General features: G+C 33.3%; 4 protein-coding genes and 1 long non-coding RNA gene across 7 annotated transcripts; 3 read left to right on the plus strand and 2 right to left on the minus strand.

Annotated features, from left to right (window-relative positions):
* The first annotated feature begins 83 nt into the window (after positions 1-83).
* On the plus strand, positions 84-1578 carry LOC133666794 (uncharacterized). Its single transcript, XR_009831455.1, has 2 exons — positions 84-444; positions 552-1578. It is a non-coding gene; the product is annotated as an uncharacterized LOC133666794 (long non-coding RNA).
* A 1374-nt stretch (positions 1579-2952) lies between these two features.
* On the minus strand, positions 2953-3845 carry LOC108001441 (uncharacterized). The gene has a single exon (XM_017062441.3). The coding sequence runs from the start codon at positions 3843-3845 to the stop codon at positions 3069-3071; it is 777 nt and encodes a 258-aa protein (XP_016917930.1). The 3' UTR covers positions 2953-3068.
* A 471-nt stretch (positions 3846-4316) lies between these two features.
* LOC108001440 (uncharacterized) lies at positions 4317-5932 on the plus strand. Of its 2 annotated transcripts, XM_017062440.3 has the most exons (3): positions 4317-4589; positions 4700-5070; positions 5349-5932. In XM_017062440.3, the coding sequence occupies exons 2-3, from the start codon at positions 4780-4782 to the stop codon at positions 5763-5765; spliced, it is 708 nt and encodes a 235-aa protein (XP_016917929.1). In that variant the 5' UTR covers positions 4317-4589; positions 4700-4779; the 3' UTR covers positions 5766-5932. The 2 variants fall into 2 exon arrangements, with proteins under 2 accessions (XP_016917929.1, XP_016917928.1); XM_017062439.2 differs by having other exon boundaries at positions 4582-5070.
* Positions 5933-8871: 2939 nt separating this feature from the next.
* Positions 8872-10612, minus strand: LOC108001446 (uncharacterized). Its single transcript, XM_017062444.3, has 4 exons — positions 10423-10612; positions 9947-10166; positions 9510-9802; positions 8872-9378 (listed from the first exon to the last, which is right to left on the minus strand). The coding sequence occupies exons 1-4, from the start codon at positions 10490-10492 to the stop codon at positions 9197-9199; spliced, it is 765 nt and encodes a 254-aa protein (XP_016917933.1). The 5' UTR covers positions 10493-10612; the 3' UTR covers positions 8872-9196.
* A 3160-nt stretch (positions 10613-13772) lies between these two features.
* Positions 13773-19865, plus strand: LOC108001495 (translation initiation factor IF-2). 2 transcript variants are annotated; one of them, XM_062080532.1, is made up of 5 exons: positions 13773-14457; positions 17416-18663; positions 19116-19230; positions 19303-19423; positions 19524-19865. In XM_062080532.1, the coding sequence occupies exons 1-5, from the start codon at positions 14151-14153 to the stop codon at positions 19710-19712; spliced, it is 1980 nt and encodes a 659-aa protein (XP_061936516.1). In that variant the 5' UTR covers positions 13773-14150; the 3' UTR covers positions 19713-19865. The 2 variants fall into 2 exon arrangements, with proteins under 2 accessions (XP_061936516.1, XP_061936517.1); XM_062080533.1 differs by having other exon boundaries at positions 17416-18624.
* The last annotated feature ends 4036 nt before the right edge of the window (positions 19866-23901 follow it).

Consider the following 23901-nt stretch of genomic DNA (forward strand, 5'->3'; position numbering starts at 1 on the left):
TTTGAACGCGGCCTTGAAATACGTCGTAAAAGGGCGTCGTTTCGCCGTAAACTTGGTTTTCTTTCGGTGCTACGGTTTTTTCGATAATCTTGTTGGAAAGAAGAGAAATTTTCGACGCTTCGTGCGCCGAATGAATTCTTTATATATTACGATTCGATGCACCCATAGCACGGTGATCGTATATGAAATCATATCGATAGTGTGATTAAGTTATTCTCAACGTGAAGAGTTGAGAAAATGAAAAGGGTATTATCGTCTTGAAATTTACGTCATTACTCTTCCTCGTAACGAAAATTGTTTCGAATAAAAGTTGAATGGTTTCAAAGAGGAGAGTAAATGCGATGTAATTATTTTTCAGCCGGGAGAACACGTGGAGGTTACATGAAAGTCAACTTTGTTTCTTTTTTTTTTTTTTTTTTTGAATGGGCATATTCTTTTTAACACGTAAGTAAATTCAATACGTTATTGTTCTTGTATATAGAATTTTGTTTTAAACCAGCAAAAGCTATTGCTTTAATTATTACCTGTTAAAATAATAATTTTTGTTTTAGAGATACATCGACACAAATTCTTGAAACCATTCACCTTTTATCGAAAATATTTTTTAATATTATGAAAAACAAGCGAGACACCCGGTATATTTCTTAATTTTTTTAATAAGTATAAAACAGGTAAATATTATTAATATATATATATATATAATTAGAATTAAGTAAAATGATGAAAAAATGCTTATTTCCTTAAAAAAATGAGATTAAAGAGGTAAAGGTAAGTTATTATATATTAAATGCATCTTCTTTGAAATTATATTCTTCTGACAGAAGATCCCGAAATTCGATCGAAAATGCTGAAGCGAAAAAATTTCAAATTTCGAAAAAAAATTCTTGGAATCGGAATTCCTAGAAAAATTTCTCGAGCGACCTCCTGTCAATTTATATTCTCCTGATACGAAGTTAAAAAATTTCAGCGCGGCCAAATTTTCGACTTTGTATCAGGAGAGTATAAGTTGAAAGGAGATCGATCGAGAAATTTTTCCAAGAATTCTAGAAATAACAATTTTTTATCAAATTTTTATATATTTACCTATATTTTCCTTGGGATATTTATCTTTCCTGTATTTCTTTTATACTAACCTCTTTCAATTACTATTTTTAATTTTTTTCAATATTTTATTTAATTCTATTTTATAGAAAATTTACTTGTTAAAATATTCAATTACTTCTAAGAATATTTAAAACATATCTTCTGTATCTCTTAATTATGTCTCAGTTGTTTTACCTTTGATATTTCTATCGCTTTGTACGTACATTCTTAAATTATCTATTAACGCATATTGTTACTACTGAATAAGAAACTTTTCATGATGTAAGTCAAGGAAGCTTTTACTTAACATTGAAATATGATCATCTTTTTCTATATCGTATGTACATTATTTTAATACGTCATTTGCTATTCTTATAGATTGCGGAAATGTAGAAAATTAATTTTTTTGAATGATGATCCTTCAACAGTTATAAACTAATTCAAAATATTTCTAAAACTTGGCAAATAATCAAAAAAAAAAAATTGATGAATAGCAAATTTTCCATGATTAATATAAAAATACATGTAGAAGTGAATAGAAAATTATAAGAAATATATGTATAAAATTAACATATAGAATAGATTAGGAAAAGAAGATAAAATTAATCGGATATCAAAGCCATCTTTTGAGTATAAGTTGTGTATAAAAGTATAGACAAGGACAGGAAATAATAAGAAAAGGACAGAGATAGGATAAAAATTCGAGAATCAACGCCATCTTCAGAGTGCCGCAAATGAAACTCGTTAACAACAAGGATAGAAAATAATAGAAGAAGGATAGACAATTAGTATTTGATTAGTGGCGCCATCTCTTTGAGAAATGTTGAAACTTGTTGTATATTATTACCGACTGTGATTTAAATTTATTTATAGTCTTTAAGAGGTTACGCCATCTCTGTGAAAACCATTGAAACTTCTTTACGATTGGTAATTGTTCGTAATTCAATACTTTTCTAAGAGATGGCGCCATTAATCAAAGACTATTAAAAAATCCACTTGTTGGTAATAATGCATGATAAGTTTAAAGACTTTTCTAAAAGATAACTAGTTAAGTAGAGAAAAATACAAGAAATAATTATAATTTGCATTTTTTTACGGTTTGCGTACATTTTACATGTATTTTATATGTAGAATATCTTATTTGATTAAAACTAGATTAATGGTAATATCAAAATGGCTAAAGACTTTATATAAAAAGTAAATATATCAAATTTAATAAAATTTAAATATATCATTTTTTTCTAATTATATGTTTCTATTAAAATCATAATTTTTAATAGGAAAATATAATTTGAAAAAATGTGACATATTTTCTATAATTTTCGAACATCTATGTAATATCTTTAGTCAATTTTACTTTTTATATTACTGATCTACATTTAATAACATTATCTTTCATTATTTCAATTATTTTAAATAATAAATATTGTTTTTTCAAAAATCAAATGTAATACTTAATGTTTCGTTTAAAATATTTTGTAATCTTTACTTTCTCTATATTGTATCACGATTCTTTTATGGCGATGGTCTTTGGGTTACTGCTTTAGATGCAGCATCGATTATAACGTCCTATACATTCACAATTTATTCTACTACTACTACCAGTTACATTCAATATAAATCTGGCAACATTGGTTGAGTCCGATTTTGATGTAAATGTACTCTACGGTATAATTTTCCACGTCATAAAATGTATATGATTATTATTATAAATAACAAACAGTGAACTATATATATAGTATATTATATAATATGTACATAGTAGTAATACAACAGATTCGTTTCTTATTTATATTAATTACCTTTTTCTTATTTTTGTAGCATAGTTATTTAATCTTTATTAAAAAAATTTAATCAAAACTCTCAAAATAGTATTTTCTATTTTTTATTTTAGTCTACTATAATAATTTACAATGATATCTATATATATATATCTATATATATATATATATATTAATGCATATGTCTAAAAATTTCTTAAGGTATTATTCAATAAGAATTATTTCATCACTATCAGGTACATCAGGTGTAGATTTATACCATGTCAATAAATTTTGAAGTTGGTACCACCTGGATAATTTCATATCACCAGGTAATACCCATTTTAATTCATGAAAAGAAATTTTATTACCTTTATGAAAAACATATAATTTCATTTGGTCATTAATAACAATTTGAGTATTAAGTACTAAAATATCATTTTCATAATCAAGTTTATAAAAATAAATTTTAGATTTTATTAATTTGATATTCCAACAATCTGAAATTATAAGTTTTTCTTTATACTTATTCACTAAATCTGAAAAATTTGTGATTAAATCTAAGTCTTTACATTCTTGGACTAAACATTCATCATTTGGAATAACTTGTTGTTTGGAATAATTATGTTCTTTGAAATTTTTTCTACGTTTCAGTCTTGAATAAAAGGTTTTTTTAGTTTCGTGTCTTGAATAAGTTGACACATTAGGAAAAATAGAAGGTACTGCATTCTCTACAAGCTTTGGACGACACAATAAAACATTTTCAATTGTATTATTAGTACATACAATTTTCTCATATCTTTGAATATCATTTTCAGCAAAATGAAAACTACAAACTGCAGAATATTTTGTAGGAGACCAATTTTTTCTAGGAATAGCAGCTAACCATTTTTTTCTCAATTCTTCATTCTTTGGAAAGAGGAAAACAGAAGCATAATTATTTGATTTCAAAGTACTGTCGTAATTTCCCTTACAGCCAGGAATACAGCAACGTCTTGGCATTTCTATCGTATAAAATCTTAATATAAAAACTTTATTTATATTAAGTTTATATATTACTATATATGTATTAATGCTAATAATATAATATTATCTCCTAATCTAATTGATTTCAATGATCTTCCCCTAACCAACTTTTCTCGTGAGTTATCTTTTACACTCATTTCCACTTATATCTCCACTTAACCTCTTTCGCTTATTGGTATTAACGATCTTCTTTTCTTTATATTTTTACCAATTTTTGTAAGTTTTTTTGTCCACACTTAAAAACTGTAATTTCATTTAAAAATAATTTAAATTTATTTTACAGTCGTATTCGTCAAAAATTAATACGTAAAATAAAAAAAATATAAATATATTAACCAAAATATTGGTATACTATTTCTACTTACTGCAAGTATAAAATATTTACATATTGCTTATATATGCATATTAAAGAATATCATGTATATTTTTTATTATTAATTCCTCCAGAAAAAAATGAGAATTAAAATTGAACAGCAGAGTCTATCTCAAGACTCCCAGTTTCAACAATCGGACTCTAACCATTTGTAAGAGCAGTGTTGCCACATTATTCTCTGTGTCGTGTATCCAAGTTTCCTACACACGGTGAGACTTGCCTCGCCGCGTGTAGCGAGGCACTAGTTTCTGATACATACATATCAGGTTGCATGACGTATCGCTGAGGCAATCGTTGTAAGCTACGTACGAGAGGCGACACTTACCCGAACAACTTGCCTCGAGACAGTTTGTATTATCTATCGTGTGCAGCAAAATCGTGCCATTTTTTTCATCGAAAGATTCATTGCTTTTATAAGAATATTTTTCTATAATATAATAGAATATGTGTTCGATAGGAGATCGTAAATTTTGGGAAGAGTTCATCGCATTGTACAAGAGTTTCCCGTGTTTGTGGGATATAAGATCGAAGTCGTACATGGACAGAAATCTAAGGAATCATGCGATGGACGTTTTAATCGACAAATGCAAAGAGATAAATTCTATGTCGAATAAAGATTTCGTTAATAAAAAAATTCACAACTTGCGATGCAGTTTCAGAAGAGAGTTGAATAAAGTTAAACGGGCGAAAGCGTCGGGGAAAAACGTATACGTACCGAGTCTCTGGTATTTCGATAATTTAAGTTTTATAACAAACTGCGATGATGCGAAGAAGGGGGAAAATTTTAACGATGCTGATGTGGATTTGGAAATTGATCGTGACGATGGAGTAAGTTAATCATGGATAATATATGATATCTTTAAAAAAAAAGAAAAATTAATTATCATTTGCTTAATTATTTTATATATATATATATACAGAATTAATTAATCAATGGACGCAATGTTTTAATCCAACACGCGTGGGAGTCTACTCCCACTTCTGAAAGATCTCGTCGCCTTTTGTTGTCCCTTTCAATATTCGATCTAGCTTTTCGACGCATTGTTAATATTAACTCTTAAAAAGTAAATATATATATATATATATTTTTTTTGCATATATTTTAGAGACAAGACGACATCGATATAAGAGGAAATAATTTATCGCCATGTTCGGAAGTGTCGAGCAGGCCAAGTTCTTCTTTATCATCAACGTCTTCGGTTACGAAAAAAGTATTGAAGCGAAAAAGAAAAAGCGGGGGCAAAAACTATCAGCTAGCCGAAATGACAAATACAAGCTTAAATGACAAAACATCTAATTCGCGTGTTCAAGAAGATTGGCTTGATATTACAGGGAAAAAGATTGCTTATGATCTTCGAGAGTTGAACGAGCGGCAGAGAATAATAGCGGAAAAACTTATAAGCGATGTTATATTCTATGCAAAATTAGATAAATTGAACGAAAATTATTCGATAACCGATGTACAACAGACTTTTTTCAACGTAAGATTGAAAAACGAGAGAGAGAATAATTCTCCATCGTAAAATTATTTCAATTTCAAATTTGTAAATTTCTAAATATATCTGTGTTGAACACCGAGGCGTGAGAGCATTTTAATCGAATGTAATAAAAATTTTTAATTATTTTTCTAGTTATTAAGAATCCGTGTAAAAAAAAGATATTTGAATAAAAAGTTTTTTTAAAAACACGATTTATTTGTTAAGCGTTTTTATTTAATTTAATTTTCTTTAAAAACTTCGTACATATATATATTTTCGAAAGATCAATAGAAAAAACAATAAAAATAAATTATTAAACATGAATTAACATTATAAATTAAAAGTGAGAATATATTGAAAAACATAGAAAGAAAAATTATGTTAACAATAAATATTCACTTTAAATTAAAAAAATAATTTGAAACAATTAAAAAGTTAAAAATAATTTTAAATACTAATAATTATTGTTCAATCAATCGTAATTATATCACACGTAGAATAAACCTAAAGTCCTAACTTGTCCAACGATTAGATCTTAAATTAATTTAATATTGCTTAAAACTAATTTAATTTAAACTCTAATACTATACGTTAATAAAATCTAAAATCAATACAGACATAATAGAATTCGTATCAAGGATACGCTCCCCATGTTTAAAATGAAATGAGAGAAAATAGAAAAAGATAATTATACAATTGGAAAAGAGAAAAAAAAAATGAAAAACTTCGAAAAACGAATCTCATAAATCGCTAGACTTACATCACATTTAATTTAATAGATAATCGTCAGATACTAATACTCACAAATCAAAAGTTGCGACAGCGATTTGGTAAAAAAAATTTATTTCGATTTGACGTATTTGTTTCGACGATACAGAAAGAAGTATAGAAACAACGGGAGGGAGGGGGGGATAGAGTGAATAGAAAGTAGAGAAAAATGTTAGAATGTATTTCAAGGACAATTATCGATTGGAAGATCTAACTTTGGTCGAGTACAGGAAGGTACTCGATCGATCAAAACGCGAGACCCTCGATTGACCAATAGTCGGAAGTAGAGTGCCAATCTAATGACTCTTGCTATACGTAGCACGATATGTGATTGACATCGTGATTCGAAATCAAGATTTGGAAAGTTTTTGGTTTAGAAAAGAGACGAATATTATAATTGAAGAAAATTGACGATTGAAACGAGAATAAAAATGAGAAAAAAAATATAAAATTTATTTTTCGCTTTGAGTTAGAGAATTTATCATTTTGAACGAAACGTTTACTTAGCTATCTAATAATAATATCTTAAAAGCAAGCATCTTAATCTTAAAAAATAAAATCTGTATCAAGAATATTCTTATCTGATATAAAATTATTGACACGTTGCCAAAGAGTTAATGTCTTCTATAATTTGATTTAGGAAGAGTAAAATGTTTGTGTAAAATTTGTTTGGAACCTGCAATCTATTTAATAACAAATAATCAAAAATAAGGGGAAAAAATTGCAATATTAGACTGAATTGCAATTGTGGATAGTTTATAGCTTGGTATCACTTTTCAAAGAAAATAAATAATGAAATTTTATAATTCTAATTTTTTCTAATAAAGTATTTCTTATTTTTTATTTTTTTTTTTTAAATTTTGAAAAAAAGAATTTTAGAAAGCAATGACAATTACAAGATTTTATTAAACGAGAAGGTTGATCAAGATTCATTTGTAAAGATTACAAAAAAGGGTACAATAAATTATTAAAATTAATTTAGATAAACAGAGAAGTAAAAAAAATATGAGAAAGAAACTTCATATAAAAAATTGAAATATGAATAATATTGAAAATATTTTTTGATTAGCATTTATAATAAATAAAATTTCTATTAAGATTTTTAATTGGATAACAATACGATAAACTTATCAGAAACTATAACCATTTCTCGAGCGCATTTGTACTTGATTATAGAGTAAATACAGGAGAATAGTAGAAAAGGATGGAGATAGATTAAAAATTATGTTTTCAACGCCATCTTCAGAGTGCCGCAAATGAAACTCACAAAGAAAGGACAGAGAATAATGAGAAAAGGATAGAAATAGATTGGGAATTGATCAATAGCGACATCTCTCGATTACGAAAGAAATTTCTTCAGAAGTTTGTGTTTCCGAAGACATTCAGATGGTATTGATTCTAAATCTACTTTATCCTGTTTTTGGAAGATGTCTTTGGTACTCAATAGATGGAGTTAAAAGTCAGATCTTATTCTATTTCTATCTTTCTCTAACTATTTTCTGTCCTTGTGTACCGAGTTTCATTTGCGGCACTCTGAAGATGGCGCTGATTTCAATATTTTTACTATCTCTATCCTTTTTCTAATATTTGCTTTCTTCGTCATACATGGTCGCATGGTCGCGATTTATTTATTTCTTATATTTTATATTTTTATTTATACTCGTAGCCAGGCGAAACAAAGTAAAGAATAATACAACAATATTTGTAAAATTTTTAAAGATAAAGAAAGTTTTTATAAATATAAATTTAGGAAAACAATACCAATTATATCACGTCTTATCACGAAGAGATAATTATATATCGAAATTTATTTTTTTTATTTTATTTTATTAAATTTACATTTTACAAATTTTATAATTTCATAACTATTTATTGTATATCGATTTTCTGAAATCCAAAAAAATAAATATTTAAGTGCTTTATATTCTAGTTTATCTTATCAAAACTTAAGTATGAAACATGTAATAAATTTGACATGATACAACAACAGTATCAAAATTTACCATTCGGGAATACCATAACCGATGCAATAAATTTCCTATTTTACCATGATTCGATAATATCACCAGAGTTATTCATTATTACACATTGCATCTTAAAGATAGCGATAGCCATCAGCAATTCCACAAGTGCCACAAGAAAGTTCAAGATTACAATTTGACCTTCGATCCTCTATTCTCCTTCACCTACTTATCATTAATACGGAATTAAATTTTCGAATGTAAGAAATAATTGATAGAAAGTTTAATAACTTTTATCCGATAATTGATCGTAGAAAAATGAATCGCTTTATTTATTTTTATTTGCTAACTATATTACTAATTGGTAATTTATCCATTGCACTTATCTAATAATTCTAGGAAATTGAAGAAAAATAAATCAATTACAAGGAACAAGAAGAAACAACAAATTTACTTTATTTATGAATAGTTTCTTATATGAATAGTAAATTCAACGTTTATACAACATTTATACATGTTTGAAAATTTATAATATCGTACTATACATATTATTAGTTTATTTTACCATAGATTTTAAATTTATTCTTTGAACTTTTATTTATTCCAAAATATGTTGTTAAATTAACAAATCAAACGTTATCGATTTTCGAAATATTGAATATTTATTTATAAAACGATTAATATAACCATTAATAAAAGGATTTAACAATCAACTAAAAAAATTTCTACAATTATATCCATCTACATTTATCGATTATTAAATATTTCATCATCATTACTAGGCCGCCACTTATGTATCTGAATTGTGGGTTTGTTATTATTCAATCTCGTTTTTTGTGTCGAAATGTCTAATTCGATCGGGTTGAAATGACTTTCTTTTGGCTCATATGGTTTCACTTCTATTTCTAATTTTGGGGTATGCGAAGGACCTAAGAAAAAAAAAAAAAGTAATTTTTGATATCACAAAAAAAAAAAGTTTTTTCCCCTTAGACTTTAGACTTAAATTTAGATAAAAATATTTCAGATAAAAAAAAACAATTCAATCGATTAGATAAATTACCATTATTATTAATGTTAGGACGAATATTAGTCCATATTGGTCGATGCTGACTCTGTCCAGGAAATCTAACAGGCATTCCTTTCGTGAGTCCAATTGTGACTACGTGCGGCGAAGAGGAATGCGTGGAACCTACAGAGGATGACACCGACGAAGAAGAAGAAGTTCCACTGCCGAAACCAACCACGTTCCCTTGATTCCCATATACGGGATAATATTGACTGACACTGGATAGAGCACCAGAGATCCCTGTTAATCCTGCTGCGAACGACACCGACTGACTTTGCGAAATGACTCTAAACAAATATGCAATTCAGTTAAAAAAAAAAAATTGAAAGATATTTATATATTTGAAAATTTAATTAATCAACCTAACCCGATGTTTCTTGTCAATAGAGAAAATTTTATTTCTCTCGATTCGACTTAGAACGAAAACGTACCCACTCGTTTGAGACAATGGACGACCGAAACTGTTGCTTTGAGAGTAGCTAACGCCCTCTGGGCTTGCTTGAAAGCCGAAAGAGTGCGCATTGTTCCCTGCGTTTGAAATGGACAACGATCGCGCTTTCGCATCAGATTCCTTGTTCACTTGTTCTGGTATCAGTTCAGGTGGAGTGTTCCATCGTCGTTCGTCCTCTTCCGTGAGAAGAACTCGATCATCTGTGGAACGAAACTCTATGTGAACGTATCTTATCTACGATCCCAATTACTATTCACACTTATTATTATGCAGATTTCTATTTCAATTGAAATCGAATTAATATCCACTGCACATCGATCATCTACATAGTTCATAACGATTATTAATATCGATTATCAATTGTAATGGATGTCAGATCGTATAACAGGAAAGAAAGTTGTTAAAAAAAAAAATAACATCGTATAAATTAGGTTAGTCCAAGCAAGTGTTTTTTACCTGCCCACGCGACCACCAACACAACAAAACACAACGACACAACACAACGGTGGAAGATGCTCCCGGCCATCTCTAAGACCGTTCTGACTCGAGCACGACCGTTCTCCGCCCTTTTTCAATAAGTATGAACGACCTTAAAATCCTTATTGGCATTCGTCTCGCGTCCACTCACGTAATACTCTTCGACGAATGGAGTTACGATCACGCGGTGACTCGTACAGAAAGAAATGGGATTATCGAGGAACGATCGTTAATTTCGTATAAAATTATTTCGTGGCTATTTAAATCCCTCGTATTTATTTGTGATCGAATCAATGTGATCAAAATCATACGAGTCTCGTATCTTTTTTCGTTTTGTATTGTTACAATGACGATACATGAGAATTTTCTAATTGTTTTAATTTCTGATCGAATATTTCCATATTTTTTCTAAACGATGAATTACGTTTCTGGTCTTTCCTAACTTCACATTTTTCTCCAATGATTGATCGATTTCAAATTAAATTTTCAATTAAATGATAAACGATATTTCTATTTTTTTTTTTTTTTTACCGTTGTATACAGGTTTAAAATATTTAAAACACGTGTTTCTACGGTATATATTATCAGTATAATTAATGTGAGTGAATCATTGAATATTCACCAAGTATTGAATGGAATATATTATAATGTTCAATCGTAGGAAAATATACGGTAAATCATACGAGACAATCAATATTACGTCTCGTAATGAAATGAAATGATGAAAATAAATATTTCTCTCGGATTTTAATCAATTATTATACGTGAATGATTCACGTTGCTCGTTCTTTCAATGAACATCTTTATTTGATCACGATTCGTTATTGCATTTCTTAGAATTTTTAAATACGTCACATGATTTTTATCAATTATTTTTCAATTATTTTTCAATATTTCGAACGCGTGTAATATTCGATGTTGACTCGATGGAAGAATTTACATATAAATAACATATCGAAACGTTGTGAATCGAATCGATGCCTGAATCGAGAATCACAACGATAATAAGATAAGTTATTTCGAACGAGTGGAAAATGCTGGTTTGAGAATCACTGTGCCCCTGCTGCTCGAGTTGCCCTACATTCGTTCGCGTAGGATGGTTTGCCAGCAGCCAGGGGTAACCGTTTCAGTAACCGAGAATGAATTTTTTGAACGTTCAAGCAAAAATTCTTCGAAAGCTGTTTTACTTGCTTTTTCGTATTGAAAGCTTGACAAACATTTAATATAGAGTTGAGCGCTAAAAGTAAATAAAAATTAAAAATTTATTCGCGTCACAGTTGACCCACTTTTCGTGAAACCTTGTTCAAGTAAATTTTTGAAGTAACTAAGTTAAATTTTCCATCGCCCATCGCGTCCACTGAAGAACGGACGGCGAGCAATCGTTCGAAAGAAAAAGAAGTTTGCGCGCAAAGGTGTTATCGGTCTAAACGGTGCGAAATAACAAGGATACGCACAACGAGTTGACAACTGGCTCGTGATTCATTCGTATTGGGCCAGCAGCAGGTTTACACAGCGTCTTGACATTGAACTCGAACGGTGGATGAGTACTTTGCCTTCGAGCAACGACTGTGGACGACTCTGTAAAAGGGAACGAGTCTCTGGTGTCTGAAAAGCAAAGCGTCTGAAAGATTAATACGCAGAAGGTAATCAACTTTCGCGTATTGGGTATTTCCCGTAGTCGTCACGCACACACACGCACACGCTGTGTTCGATTCGTTACACAATTGAGAAAAATTTTTTTTTTTCTTCTCAACCAACGAAAAACGTGATAAAGAATTTATCGTGAATTGTTTATCGACGATACCATGTAAATTTTTATCTCAACAAATTTTTATCCTCTTCGACTCGATTGAAGATTTAGAATTTAATCAATCGAGTTGTTAACGTAACGTGTCGTGTTAATTCCAATCCATGATATAAATATTGCGCAACGTGAAAATCTCGTGCAACCAGAATTCTTATTTTTCGAGTGAGAAAAGATGGTGTTCCCTTGCGAAATTTCGATTCAAAATTTTCCACTCGACAAAAAATGGAAGCGTATCAGCGGTTGCAATTACATCTGATCAAACATTTTATTCATTTTTTGGCGATTATCGTTTCGCGATAGGAAGTATATTTCTCAAGAAGGTGTCACTTTCATCGAATGTTGTTATTCTTTTCAAGCTTATCTAGCTAGAAAATCGAATCCTTCCACGGAATCACTAGTAAACTAGTAATTTTCTGTAAATCTTTCTACGAAAGTTGACGGTGAGGTATCAATTTGTTACACGCTACCCAATAATCAGTCATCAATTATCGATTTACAATCGATCTCTTAATATTTTGCGCTTGCTTGAAGAAAAGAAGAGGAAAAAAAAGATGAAGAAAAGGAAGACGTACAATTCCTCGATTATCTTCGATCGATTGTTAGATCGTGTGCAACAGGATGTAAGGACAATTACGATGTATCGATTATTACTATTATTATTATTATTATTATTTATGAGCAAGTCATCAGTTTTTCACCATCGAATCGGCGATTTTTCGATATTCTAATTTTTAATATTTTAATTTTTTTTTAATAATTATATCACGAAAAATAAGGAGAGGAGAATTAAACGATGTTTACCCAAGTATTCGTGTACAACAGGATGTAAGAACGATTATTATTCGCTTATTATTGTTATTATTTATGAGTAAGTCGTAATTTTTCACCGGTTGAATCGCGATGCGAAACGATTTTCGATATTCTAATTTCTAATATTCTAAGAGGAGGAAATTTTTAATATTAAATTAATTATTATTCATATCACGGGAAAAAAGGAAGAGAATATTTGATCAAATACAACAGGATCGCTGTTATTATTTATGAAGTATTCTGAATACTTCTAATATTCTGCATACGGGCCGGCAATTTTCAATGTTAAATTATCAACATTTTTTATTTATATAGAAGAAAAAAAGGAAGAGAATAAATTCGATCAAATATTGGATTGTTATTATTATTTACGAGAAAGTTTTTTACTATAAATAAAAAAGTCGAGAATCGAGAAACGTTTCGATATTCTAATTTCTAATAATCTGGCAAAACTCGGCCAGAAATTTTCAATATCGAACAATTTAAATACGATTCGTTTAAATACGATATTTTAAATTCTAATATTCTGCAAACGATAATTTTATTAAATTATCAATATTAAATTATCAACGTCTTCTTTAGATAGAAAAAGTAGAAGAAAATAAACGACATCAAATATTTCTGTTACGACAGAATGTAGAGAACGATTATTATTATTATTATTATTATTACTATTATTGAGTAAGTCGTAATTCTTCACGATCAACAGTAAAATCGAGGCTGCAACATGTTCCGTAAACGAAGAGCGAGAAATTTTCAAAGGATGCGATTCAAAGATAGAAAAAAAAAAAAAAAAGAAAAAGAAAAAGAAGACAAAGAGGAGAATGTCAAACGTATATTTTGACGTATCCTTCCTTGCCACTGCTCTTCGAAGAAGAAATTGGAAAAGTCGATAATGGATTCGAGAGAATCTGACGGAAAGACGAAACAAGCTCGAGCAAACGAGAAAACGTTCCGTTCTACTCGCCGATAATTTCAACAATTTCATTGGATCGTGCAATTTTTCGCACGGCTCGCCGACGAAGAGAAGATCGAAACGCATTAAAGCCGTGAGGTGAGGAAGCGATGCGCGCGATGCGAGCTATATAAGATGACGGGGGCCATCGATTGGCTCAGTCATTCCATTGCAAGCTGCGACCACGCACGGATCGATCGAAATTTTTTTTCCGCGTATTTCTCGGTGGTGATCGACGATTATTTCAACCGTTTCCTCCTTTGTTTCTTATCTTCTTTTCTTTTCTTCTCTTTCTTTCTTTTTTTTTTCTCCCCTCCCTTCTCCCCGCCCCCCCTGCCTCGTTCAATTAAAATGGATATCAGGATGTTGGCATTGGTCTTGCTAGTCAACGTGGTTGGATCGCTCGCAGACTTACGTTCCCCCCTCTTCAGACCACGAAGAAGTGAGTAGCAGAGACACACACACACACACACACACACGCACACATACACACAGAGACAGACACTCGAACTCGCTTGAACGAGAGAGATTGCCGATTGTTGTGTTTTTTTTTTTCTCTCTCTTTTCCCTTTCCTTTTTCTCTTTACTAATAATAAAACATGCACAGGTACTCGTTTATGTCGTTTATGTCGCCCGTGAATGTCGCACGCTTAACAATTTCGATAAAATGAACGAGCGATCCTGGATGCGAGGATAAATAGGTTTAAATATAATCGTGACCACCGCTTCCCGTTTCTTGTTTTCTTCCTTACCTTACGTTACGTTACGTTACTTCGCGTTATATCGAATATCGTATTTAAAAAAAACAATTCGAAACCGTTTCATCTCTTTCTCTTAATTCCCGTTCTGATCGAACGACACGAGCGAGAAGCTGAGAGAGGAGCGGAAAATTTGATAAATTCGAAATTTGAAAAGGATAAAGTTGAGTTTAACGGTTCGTTACCCACGAAGCAACGTGGAGGTTAACAGTGATGAGGTTAGGATTACTCTCGAAATTTTCAATTGTCTAATAGCTAAAGAAAATCGTGTGTGATTGGACAATTTCGTCAAACTACGTAATGCATAAATGCAAATCGATACAAGTTTGACGATTCTCTCTCTCCTCTCTCTCCTCTCTCTCTCTCATTCTACGTCAAGGATGTTAAAAGTTTCGTCCAACAATGAATTGCGTAACGTTTGGTCCGTGTCTTCCGTGATAAATTACGGAAATTTCATTATAAAATTCGCGGAATTTTATAATGAACCAAAAGTAGAAGATATATCGAAAACATTCTTATTTACCGAATATATATAGAGAAGATCTACCTAGTCTTACCTAGAAACTGGTCTGAGCAGTTGTTTACGATAGTGAACGTTCCGTCTTCGAAGAAAAAAAAAACTTCGAATTTTATGACACGAGGATCGTATATTTAAGATGAAAAAATAAAAAGAAAAAAAAAAAAAGAAAAATATCTTTCAATTCTCCACGTCAAATTTATCCGAATTGAACGAAGTAAAGCCAAGTTCTCTTCTTATGAAAGGATTAAACGATTGTTGTGTAACCCTTGTTATTACGTACATTAAAAAAAAGGAAGAAAGAAAGAAAAATATTTAATAAAACATAATCTGTATATCCCAGTGACGATAATAAGAATGTTTTCAAGCTGTTATTGCTTAAGAAAAAAAAAATACGAGAAAAGTTTGCTTGTTTGCTTGTTGCTATTCGAGCAATTGCCCAATCAAGCTTGCAAAAGCAAAATTCACCGGCGCGAAGTATGATATTCGCGTGCGGATGCAAGCGGAAGATTTTTCCAGCCGCGATAATATCGATAATCGATATTCTCACGTCACGTAACGTAACCGGCTTCCGCTCGTTGCCAACTTCTCTTCTCTCCGCATGTGTACGACAGCTATTACGTGTCATCGTGCGAAGATAATTGCTTCGTGAACGATGCGCGGCGAACCATGACCTCGTTCGTTTATCCAACCTTCACCTCCAATACGATCGCTTTCTTTCCTTCACATCTTTTTTTTTTTTTTTTTTTAATCTCCTATCGCTTTTTCCAATTACGATGCGATTTCTTCTTTTATTTTTCTCGAGAGGAAGGAAAAAATTCGAACGGAAAAGTTTAAAAATTTTTTAGCAAAATTTTCGCCCGAAAAATTTTATTCGATTTTCTTATTTTTTTATTTCGAATCTTCTCTTATTTTTCTTGAGAAGAAGGAAGAAGAAATTCGGAAAAATTTCTCGAGAAAAATTTTCGTCCGAAAGAATTATTCGATTTTGTTATTTTCCACGCTCGATTTTTTCTATTTCCAATCACGATGCGATTTTTCCTTTAACTTTTCTCGAGAAGAAGAGGAAGAAGAAGAAGAAGAAATTGAAACGGAAAAGTTTAAAAATTGTAAAATAGAAAAATTTCTCGAGAAAAATTTTCATCCGAAAGAAAGAATTATTCGATTATTTTCGAGGCTCGATCAATTTTTTTCTTTTTCTTTTTTCGCGTAACCTTTCGAACAAGTTCATTAGAATCGGAAAGTTGCTGGATGAAGCGCGACCTTGAGGAATCCATCTCCACTTTCTGGTGGTATAACTTAAAACAACTTTCCAAATTATGACGCGTGTTAAATAATTTAATGATTAAATACGTGTATCGATGATTTGCGAATGGAAGAATTTTTTAAAACTTTTAGAGATTTTTCGATGGAATAAGAAAAAGAAAAAACATATATATATATTTTTCTCTCCCATTGACATTGGCTACGCGAGAAACGTGACGCGATATTTACACGAGGATAACGTAAAATGAATTCCAAAAATGGATGAAAAAGCGAGAATCGAAATAGAGAACAAAAATACACACGGGCCGTGCGTGTTGTTGAACGATTTCACGAGTGTATTATCATCGTTCCAGATGGCGCTTATTTGCACACTTGTTATTATTTATGTGTTAACGCTTGAAGCCCCCTCTCTCTCGTTTTCGCGCACGCGAAATCTTCTCCTCCGAGGAAATCGACGCGTTGCATGCGAAATGTACCTCTTTTCCGTCGAGCCAGTGTTGTCCTTCAGATTCACCTTTCCGCATGTTTCGTGTTGTAAAAACTGCACTAAAACTTGCACGTGTCGAACGCGAAGGAAGATAATCATCGTGTGTGAATTAAATCCCTCTAAAAAAAGAAAAAAAAAAAAAGAAAGGAAGCGACGAGAAAAAAAATAATACGTGTTTTCCTCGTAACATGCATGAATAACAAGAATAAGAAAAAAAAAAAGAAAACTAAAGACCAGTCGAAACCTGCCGCATGCTGACAGTAACGGTGAAACGTGGTTCGTGAGACGTTGACGAAAAACAAAAATAAAGGCACGGTGATGATGACTTGTGAAAACGACCAAATCCTATTTTCTTTCTTTTCATCGGCGAAGATGGATTGCGGGAAGATATCCCGATCACGGATCACGCTGGGATATCGAGGACGAGTAAACGAGAATCCACCGCATCGAGCACTGAAACTACCGCCTCCCCCGTTTCCACCTTGCACCTTTACACGCTGATCCCGCCCGATCCAACCGCGAGTCCAGATCCCAAGACCGGCCACGGCCCGACGAGCACGGCTCCTAGAGCTAGAGCATCCAACACCCCGAAGAACATGGCTCGAAGATCGACGAACGAGCCGGACTCCACCACCGAGTTCCCACCCGGCAAATCGAAAAGTCAGTCAGCAAACATCGCCCCTGAAGATCCTTCCAACGACTCGAGGCCGAAAAGGCCCGCGCCCAAGCCGGCCGGCAGGTCAGTCGCGGCGAAACCGACGAGTCCCGACCCGGAAGACAGCGAGGAACCGGACCCGGAGCCGAGACGACCCGACTCGAGAAGAGCGAAGGCGAAGGATTCCGAGGAGTCGGACCCCGAACCGGAGGCCAGGACGAGAGGAGGGAAGCCGAGGGCGAAGGCGAGGCCCACGGATTCCGAGGAGACGGATCCTGAAGCGGAGGCCAGGACGGGAGGGGGGAAGCCGAGACCGAAGGCGAAAGCGACGGATTCCGAGGAGGAGCCTTCCACGAGACGGGTGTCGAATCTGGAGAGGCCGAAGCAGAAGGCGAGGCCCGCGGATTCGGACGAGGAAGACGCGGAGGAGCCGGAGGAGAGGAAGAGACAGCCGTCCGGCGAGTCCAGAAAAGCGAAGAGGCCGAAGGGGAAGGCGAGTTCCGATCAGGAGTCCGAGGAGGCCGATTCGACGAGCAAAAGACCGTCGGGGGGGAGGTCGGGGGGCAGGCCGGCGATCGGGTCTCGTTTCGATGCCGACGACGAGGAGGAATCGAGGCAGAAGCAGAAATCGAAGCCGGGTCGGATCCCAACAAATGCTCAGAGTCCCAATTTCCAATTTCCCCCTTTCTTCATGCCGTCCTTCGTCCCTGGCTTCTCCTCGCCCTACACCAATCCGTACAGCAATGCATGGGCTGGGTCCAACGCCGGATCGAGAGGTTATGGAACTGGAGGAGCGGCGTCTTTCGCTTCGGCCAGCGCGACGGCTGGAGCCTCCGATATACCCTCCAATTATAACGCTTATCCCCAAGGGGGATATCCAGGAGGATACGGCGACACCTCGAACATGGTCAACGCACCTACACCAGGCGTGTATAACAGTGGGGGATATGGTAGCTATGGAGGAGGTAATATTTAACGAACGGGGTGAAAAAAAACTCGAGGACTTGTCCTGGGGGATCGTTGGATAGATGCACGCTGTGTGACGATGCGCTTTGCGTTTAAAAGAGAGAGAGAGAATGTGAAGAAAAGTAGTCGTGTTTATTTTTATTTACTTTTTACCGAGAGACTGTAAGACGTCTGTAAGCAAACTTTAGCTTTAATCGTCTATGAACACGTTTATCGAACGATTAAATATCGCACTCGATCCTCTTCGAACGTGACGAGCTTTAAATACGACCGTGTTGCATTTCGTGTCGCAAACTCTTTTCCGATGCAGTTGTTTGGAGAAATTGTTCAGTTCTACCGCTTCACGTGCGCATTTATATAATTATATTGCACGAGTGTTGAAGATATATAAATAAATATATAAATGAACACGTTCTTTTTCTTTCTAATTTATCGCTTCGTCTTCTTACAGACGTGTACGATCCCAGTTCGTTCGCCTTTCCTGATTACAACTTTGCCGATTTCCAGAAGCAAATGGAGGAAAATTTCAGACAGTTGCAAGCTCAATTCCAGAAGCAACAACAATCGTAAGTAAGCGGGGTAAATTCGAGGATGAAATTTTAATGGAAAATTGACGTTTTCAAATCTTATCATCCAAGGCTGTTCGACGCGACAAATCGCATAGCCGGTGACCCGAGCTCTGTACCCGGTTTACACAGTGCCGTGTCCAGCATTAATTTGGGACCGGATGGTGGTTATCAAGCTGGCGCGATCAATCCTGTAAGTAATAAAATTTGATCTTAATTTTTAAATCTTGGACTTGGTCGATTATTAATATTTTCGATTCGAAAACATTGAATTTTTGCTCTCTTCGCTTCAGGTAAGACCAGGCGTGGAATCAAGGTTTGGCGAGGAAGTGCCTCCGCCATCTGGAAACAGCTATGGGGTGTTCTCCAGTTCGAGCTCGCACACCATGGTTGGCCCGGATGGGAAGACTATCTCTCATAAATCTTCGACCACGGGTGTAAACGACAATGGAAAAATTACTTTCCGAACAATCGAGGATTAAATTCATCGAATTAAGAATTGGCGCAAATGTTTCCGTTTCAAATTTTAACGCCTTTTTCCAGGTTTCTCTGTAACATCGGGATAATTATAAGCAAAATTCTTAAGTATCTTTTATTGTTTATTAAATATACGTAAAGTGATATACTGATATGAATACTCGTTGCATTTAAGTATATAATAATATTCCCAGTGTTGTGGGCGAATAAGATTCGTGATTAAGTAATTCATTTCTGAAAGAAATCGCTTTGAGAAATTTATTTTCTACTTTATTTTCACCTTTTGTTTGACTTGATATAATTTCAATTTCTTCTATATATACATATGTACATTTAAATTATCTGTAATTGCAAACCTTACCGTTTCATGCCCTCTTTGATGCCATTTTGTAAGGTAATTGAATATAGAATTCGTTATATATATATAAATATACATATTTAAATTTGTATTTTATTAAACACGATATCGTCAGCAAGAGAAATACCAATTGATGATATTCTTATATTTTATTCTTTTTTATTCGATTAAGCTTTGTTAAACTTCGATTTTATCGTCGAAACTTCTTCGAAAGTTCTTCGAAAGCCCAAGATTCACCATTTTGATAAAGACTTTGGGTCTGAAATATTTCTTCGATTAAAAAAAAATTTCTCTGAAATCATTCTAATTAAAATACTTGATTTTACCTGTGGAATATCAATACGGTAGAAATGTGTCTCTAAGAATCGTATTTTCAATGCCGCGAATCCACCGATGATCGGAATGTCATTCATTTCAAAATCTCTCTCTAATTTCATTATTGCTTCAAGACGAACGTCGATTACAACGTTATCTTCAAATTTATCATTAAATCCACACTCGATTTCGTTCCAGATATTCGAATGATTGTTAATAACAATCAAAATCTGCAAATCACGAATAATGATGAATCGAACCGAAGTGAAATTATCTTAATTTATTTACAAGAAGATTACTTACTCGATTCTTCCTCGCATCAATCGATCTCACAATCGATAACACATTCTCACTCTCGTTTATTCCGAATATTGGGTTGTTCGGAAAGTAATTTCCTTTTTTTCATGATAATGAAATATCGAATCGTTTCATGTGATAATGAACAGTCGAATTCGATAAATTTAATCTCGGGTTGTTATTCATCGATTTGTTTCAATCAGTGTCTTTAATTTGTTTTCATCAGTTTTAACTGGTCTTCCAGAACGTGGCGCAACTTTGTGTCGAAATTGTCGAAACGAAATTTTGAAAACCAGTTTTGATACTGGGTTTACTATTGATACACTTTCTTCATAGACTTCGCATAATTTTTTTCTTGCTTGAACAGCATTCTTGCCTTTTCGGCAATAAAAAAGTAAAATATACCGAAAATACTCTTTTTGGCCTTGCTCATCTTCGTTATCACACGCGAAAAATGCAACAATGCACAAAATCAAACGAATATTTTTACAAATAAACCATAAAACGTCAGTGTTCTCGAAATATATAACACGTTTGGAATGAAGTTGACTGGATAAACGTTCGACTAGCGACACTCGTGTGAAAAAACGAAATTATTTTCCGAACAATCCAATAATTTCTACTCTAGAATGAAGTTGGCTGGATAAACGTTCGACTAGCGACACTCGTGTGAAAAAACGAAATTATTTTTCGAACAACCAATAGAAATGGATTTAGAAATCAGTCGATCCAACTTCGTTCAAATCTAATTTTTCTCCACCATTTTGAGAATCGAACGTAATTCGAGAGGAAATCTTTGTACACGATACAGAATATTTGGACATAAACATCGTCGAGAGAATAAAAAGAACGATCGTTATTCGTTTTTCCATTGTTAATTCGTTCGGTATTTTTTTGCGGAATTGCTCTCCAAGGAAGGGATAAGTATTCGAACAGGATGCATATGATTTAATAATGTAATAACGACGATCACGAGGTAAGAAAATTATAATGACTTCCGTGGATCTAATTAGCACGAAGAAGATTTTATATATAAAATCTTACGTATAGATACGTGGGTAGATAGAAGATAACTTTTTTTTTCATACGAAAATTTTTCTACTTGTTTGTTCTGATTATAAAATGAAAAATTTTAAACGCAGTATTTCACGTAAAATTAAACGTTTTCTAGAATTATTCGATAGAAATTATTCGAAAGAATATTGCTTTATTCTATTAAAAATTCCATCTCACAAAAGTTCGAATTGCAGGTTACGAGAAAAGAAAGGCGAAACGATACGATATAAGACTTTCATTTTATCCGTCAAAAAGTAAACGGTGTGGAAAAATTACGAGAGAAGCTTGTTATAATTTTTGAAGATTGAATAACTGCTAATTAGAGAAGACAGTTCTTGCGTAAATTTTCTAACCAAAAGTATGTATACACCTTTTTTAATTTTCACAATAAGTTCAAGAAAAATTTGAAGAGAAGAGCGTACTCACTCACTCTTACATTTCTCTTTCTCCGTATTACGTTAAATCTTCACGAATCGAAACGTGCGTGTTAAGTAGTTGTTTTTCGATTTTCACGATTCAGTTTGAGAAGAAAAATTCGAAGGCCAAAGAAACGTGAGCGATGAATGGAACCCCCTCACAGCGAAGGGTAAAAAAAAGACGAGCAGGATGGTGCCGTGAATGACGTTGTGTTGCTCTTTCGACGTGTATGGAATAAAGAATGACTACTCTGAAATGCACCCTGTCTCGACACGATCGCACTGGGTACACAAGGGATTGAAGCAATTTCAAATTCCCCCGTTTAACATCTAACGTTTGGCTAAACCCCTGGTGCAAATGAAGGAGGAGGGTCGCGAAAGCTCATTGAAATTCATTAAAACCCTCCGCTTCCGCCTTTCCTCTTTATCGTCCCTTTTTTTTTTTTTTTGACCTTAATCCGAATTTAATAACGAAGCACGTTAGGTCATAATTTTTACGATCGAACTTAAAAATAAATACTTTTCTTCGCGAATAATAAAAGTAATTTTATTATTCGAGCGATCGAACGTTTAATTATTGTACGTGGTTTTCGCGCTTTTGCGCGCGTTCGGGTCGCCCGCCCTTTTTCCAAGAAATACGGGATTCGAGTCTAGACTGTATTTATCGCCGATGAAGCGTAGATGAACGAAACGGCCAATGTACCGTGTCTAATCGGACTCGTATTATTGGAAAATCACGAACCATTACGTGCGAGGAGAGTAAAAATGTAGCTTCTTCCGTTGACACGTCAATTTTTCTGTCGATAAATATCCTGTAATAAATATTATTGCTTTAAGTTTAATCAATTTTAACAATGAAACAATGAAATAACTCAACTTTTAATTATCAATTGTGTAATTGAATAAAAAAAAAAGAAAATCGATTATAAATATATTATTGCTACATTTCTCCAAGTATAATAAATATTCTGATAAATTCTTGTTTTAGATTTATTCAATTTTACAAATTTAACTCGGCCAAATATTGAAACAAGTTTAATTTAAGTAGCTTAATTTTTAATGATTAATGTATAGTTAAATAAAAAAAGAGAAATAAAAGAAAAAAAAGTCTAAATATCCTCGCTTTACATTTATCAATTTTACAAATTTAACGAAACAATGAAAACTAACCTAATTTTGTAACGATCAATTGTTGCGTTGTTCAATTGTATAATTGAATAAAAAAAAAAAAAAAAAGAAAAAACCCTCTCAATATCGATTGTAAAAATAACGCGACACGTGCGATTAATTAAGAGCGAGAAAGTTGCTAGGAAAAGAAAAGAGAAGAAAAGATAAGGAGGAGAGAACGAGAGTTAAGAAGGAAGAAATATCGCGGGCATAATTTAGAGATTCCCCGGCTCTTTATCACGGGTTAAGATGCAGGTCCGATTACAGTGCGAAACAGTGGCGGAAAATTGGACGCGAGCTCGTCCGTCATTTTAAACAAGACGTCACAAGGCGGGCCCATTAATTTTCTCGCCCAGGCGACGCAGGATGCAGGGGAATTACAGGAGTCGTTTAACGAGGCGATATATCACGATTTGACGAACGTTTTCCAAGAAAAGCAAAAAAAAAAAAAAAAAAACGTTCCTCGCCCGCGTCTCCCGTCGGCTGTAATAACCGAAGGCGCTAAAAATAAATGGGGAGGGGAAGGGCAGAGAGGAGGGAAAGAGACAAACAAGATCGTTGTCATCGATCGTCGAATTATATCGA

The sequence above is a fragment of the Apis cerana genome, linkage group LG10 (genome assembly GCF_029169275.1).
Source record: "Apis cerana isolate GH-2021 linkage group LG10, AcerK_1.0, whole genome shotgun sequence".
NCBI classification, from domain to species: Eukaryota; Metazoa; Arthropoda; class Insecta; order Hymenoptera; family Apidae; genus Apis; species Apis cerana.